We start from the raw sequence: 4,587 nt of genomic DNA on the forward strand, positions 1-4,587 counted from the left end.
TATATATATATATATATATATATATATATATATATATATATATATATATATATATATATATATATATATATATATATATATATATATATATATATATATATATATATATATATATATATATATATATATATATATATATATATATATATATATATATATATATATTACAGCTATGGGTCGGGTGTTAGAATTGCGGTTTTGACATGAGGCCAAGAAGGCTCTTGGATTATCCTGCAACAGCCGTGCTTGTACTCCCGATGTGTGACCTTTCATATTGCTACCGTTGTCATAACCTTGGCCTCGAATGTCTTTCACATCCAATTTTAATTCCTCTAGTGTGTTTAATAATGTTTTATATAAATTTTCTCCTGTGCTACTTTCAACCTGCATAAACTGTATGAAATGTTCATAAACACCTGAAGGAGCCAAGTTGCCATCAGAAACATACCTGATCGTTAGAGACATTTGCTCCTGGTGGCTCAAGTCAGGTGTGCAGTCTAAAATTATGGCATAGTACTTAGCTGCTTTTACGCGATTCAGTATCTCATTCAAAACAGCTGTAGCCATAATGTCTAGTAGTTCATTCTGAGTATCTTTTCCTAAATAGTGATTATGAATTTCGTTGGCCTTGACTTTACGTAAATGTTCTTCAAGAACAGAGTCAAACTTTGCAAACAGCTCCACTAAACCTAAAAAGTTTCCATTGTGTACACTCTCATTACCAACTTTTTCTTCTGTCCCTCTTAACGCTAGATTTCTCTCAGCAAGAAACTGCACTATTGCCACTAGCCTTTTGAATACTTGCTGCCAGTACTTTGCATGTTTATTAATAGTTAGTTCACGTTCTTTGTCAATAGTCTGTCCACTATAATGTCTTTGGTATAACTCCCAGAATTGCCATGTGGCTTCCAAATGGTTTTTAGAATTTTCATGCTCATACAACCTTGTATGAAGATTAGACCAGTTGTTGAATCCACTTGCTGATTATGCACTGGTTTTGTTCATACTAAAAAGCTTACAATAAAAGCAATAAATTCTATCAGCAGACTGAGAATAAATAATCCAAGGTCTATCAACATACTCCCCATTTGGAAGTTTTCTCTTACAGTGAAACTTAGAAAAACACAATCCCTTTTCATTTCGTGGAAACTTGTTCACTGGAATATCAGGAGGCCCTTTCATTGTTAAATAATCTCTCATATTTCTATTTATATTCGATGGCCAACTTGCCGGGTCATCATTAATGTTAATTACAACTGTACTTGTGGATGATCCATCACTGTTTGATGTTTGGGCTTGGCCTTCTGACTCTTCTTTAGCTATAAGTGGACTTCTCACTTTGGCACTGTCTTCTGTTGTATTAAGATCGTCTTCAGTTTGATTCAACTGTGTCTGTGTGTCAACTTGAACTTTTTCAAACTGAATATCAATTTCTTCATTGTATTCATCAACTGTAATTGGACTAATGGCTGTATTGTCATTTTCTGAATCGTTTTTGTCTTCTTCATCTTCAATACATGGGCGTTTCAAAGGTGGAGTGACAAGAAATTTTTTGATAGCACCTCGATGTTTTTCATTTTCAAGCACCTTTGCCTTTGCCAGTGCTCGCTTCTGGTTGCCATTTAAATACTTACGCCCTCTGCCTCTATCTCTGCTTGTGCTTGCCATGATGAAAGGGCTTTTTATATTATCTTTTCAGAAATGACATATAATAAACTGAAATGAAAAAACGAACAAAATTATTCACAATGAGAAGTCCCTGGCACTTAAAAAATAAGTATGTGCATATATGAATGCTATAATTAAAACAAAAAATCGAAACACTGATCCTATAAAATAAAAACCACACAATGTTTATCACCACTTCACCGGACAAAAAAAGCTTTAACCGGACATATAACACTTTGGCATGGATAGCACACCGCTACGTACGCAAAGATTCGGTTACCTACATAGAGCTATAGTATGTGCTTGCATGTGCTCAGAATCACAAGTCATTTTCTGATTCATCATCGCTATTGTCGCTATCAATCATGTACTCAGGATCAACAATTATCATCACTGTCCAGCACAAAAATTATAAACAAACCACGCCTCGGTCGCCACCCAGTGGCCATGCTTCTCATTTTCAAGGTCAACACTGCAAAACTCATCTCAAATCATGTCTATGGCAACGACCGGAGTTTTGTCACTGTCTGACGATGATCACTGATTCACTGGTTATTACAGGACATGCTGATATACACAGCACAACGTTATCACTCGTATTTCCCCCTGAAAACAGCCAAAAATACAGACCCGACACACTTACACCGTCCAAGCGTTGGGAGAGAGTGAAAACTGTGTTCTGATTGGCTCGCACCCTTCCCGCTCCTGTAAATTATTATGAAAGTCAGGGCGTGTGGACCAACACCAGACTTGGACTTTTGACAAAACAGAAAATTCTCGCACGTGACTGGGATCTATTATTTTGATGACAATAACAATGATTTTGTGTCTAACGTTAGCTTTTTTACCAATATCGTATACAGTTTAAAACTAACACACGTGTGTGCGGGGCCCCCTTGTGGCGCGGGGCCCAATTTGATTAAATTGGTCAAATAGGCTTAAAACCGGCCCTGTATATTAGGGTGGTCCAAAATATCACATATTTGTATACGTTTTCTCCACAAGGTTTATTTTTGTCCATTAGGTACAAAATGCATCCCAGAAAAAAATTGGATCATTTAAAGCATATTTAGAGGTCAATCCAATGTCCTCTTTTTTTCCATTTAGTACGTAATAAGGATTTTTCGGGGCTAGATAAACACATTTTAAACACATTGTCTTTATTCAGCAAAATACAATTATAAGTTTTACAAATTACAAACTAAATAACTCTAGAACACCAATACACATTCTTTATTTGTATCCCTTCATCATAGCAGCTTTGCTTGCCGTTGGTAACTTCTTGCGATGAGCTGCAACAACCTGTAAAAGGTACTGCTTTTGGTCCTCATTTTGCGTTATAGACTCATTATAACGCTCTATGAGAGCAATTGCCCTCTCTGCGCTGTCATTCACCACCTTCATATTTATCGCACGATCTCTCATTGTGATAAACACTTCATCGTCTTTCCATGTTTTGGGATCCTTACTCAAGAACAGTTGTGCTCTTTCTTTGCCATCTAGTGTAAGAACATCAAAAATATCTAATGTACGCTCAGTAACAAATGAGGCCACATTACTGATAGGAGTTTCATCAGATAGGACAATACGCCTTGAAAAGTCCTGTTTCTTTGGGCACTGGAAGTTTTGTACCATAACCTTAAATAATAGTGTATAAATAATAATATAATAAGTGGACAAAAATACTAGCAAACTTACGATTTCATTTATTGAAGTGAACATCGGTCCTTACAGTAAACAATACAGTATATACAAGTGTGATGATTGAGGCTTATTAAAAGCCTGACCAGTCAGATGAGTATGATGAGTCAAGGTCTGCATCTTCTTGAGGGGTGTGGGCAGGTACTGCGTCTTGTTGTTGTGAGGTGCCGGCAGCTTCTACGTCTTGTTGTTGTGAGGTGTCGGCAGCTTCTGCCTCCTGTTGCAGGATGCCGGCAGGTTCGGCGATGGCAGGCACTCGGCGACTGAAGAAGTTGGTGATGGTGGTCTGTGCTTTCTTGCTTCTCATTTCCCTCTGCAGTTCTATATATGGCAACATAACATTTTCAATAGCTCTCTTTGCTTTAAGGGACCCATCAAGGGAGGGATCAATGTCATAGAGACGAGCAGAGAGGGCCTTACTCATTCTTATTACTTCACCAAGATTATCTAAAGTTAAGTTCTTATTTTCATCATCACTCACTTCATCTTCTGTTTCATCCTGCAGCTCCACTAATTGTTCTAGTTCATCACTTGTAAATGGATCCCCAACATTTCCCAATAACTCTTCTTGCACCTCTGCCGCTGTTAAGTCAGAGAACCCTTCACCTCCAACTTCATTTGCCATAGTTATTATGTTGCGTAACTGAGGCTCGGCTGTTGGGAACCCTGTGAATGTTGGGACAATTTCAGGCCACAATTTTTTCCAACATGATCGGACACAGTTCTGCGACAGTTCATTGTGGCTTTCAGCGATGAAGTTTATGCACTGTGCAATATCAAATTTCTTCCACATTTCTCTGGGTGTCACATCAGCATCCTTATCAAGGCACTCACGAATCATGCTGAAAGTCTTCTCTGCATATTTAGCCTTAAACACGACAATGACTCCCTGGTCCATTGGCTGGATGATGGAGGTGGTGTTTTTTGGCAGGAAAACCACCTCAATGTTGGGGTGGGCAGTCTTGAGTTCTTCAGAGTGGCCAGGGCAATTATCTAGATATAATACCACTTTGAACTCCATGCCAAGTTCATCCAGATAATCTTTCACCTCTCTAGCAAAGCAGTTTTTCAGCCAATCCACGCACAAATCAGATGTCATCCACGCTTTCTTGTTGTTCCTGTAGAAAACTGGTAGCAAGTTCATGTTTTTATTTTTGAGAGCCCGAGGTCGTGCGGCAGTGTATAACAACATGGGCTTAATCATATGCCCTGCCGCAT

At 38.2% G+C, this 4,587-nt stretch overlaps 1 protein-coding gene across 1 annotated transcript; it reads right to left on the reverse strand.

Moving 5' to 3' along the window:
- Positions 1-978: 978 nt before the first annotated feature.
- LOC121867608 (zinc finger MYM-type protein 5-like) lies at positions 979-2,558 on the reverse strand. The gene is made up of 2 exons (XM_042367620.1): positions 2,299-2,558; positions 979-1,716 (listed from the first exon to the last, which is right to left on the reverse strand). The coding sequence occupies exon 2, from the start codon at positions 1,666-1,668 to the stop codon at positions 985-987; it is 684 nt and encodes a 227-aa protein (XP_042223554.1). The 5' UTR covers positions 1,669-1,716; positions 2,299-2,558; the 3' UTR covers positions 979-984.
- Between the last annotated feature and the right edge of the window lie 2,029 nt (positions 2,559-4,587).

This window comes from Homarus americanus, unplaced genomic scaffold, assembly GCF_018991925.1.
Source record: "Homarus americanus isolate GMGI-L3 unplaced genomic scaffold, GMGI_Hamer_2.0 scaffold29817, whole genome shotgun sequence".
Classification (NCBI taxonomy): Eukaryota; Metazoa; Arthropoda; class Malacostraca; order Decapoda; family Nephropidae; genus Homarus; species Homarus americanus.

Excerpts from the sequence above, each read along its gene's own strand:
- LOC121867608 (XM_042367620.1), bottom strand. The coding sequence starts at position 1,668 with ATGGCAAGCACAAGCAGAGATAGAGGCAGAGGGCGTAAGTATTTAAAT.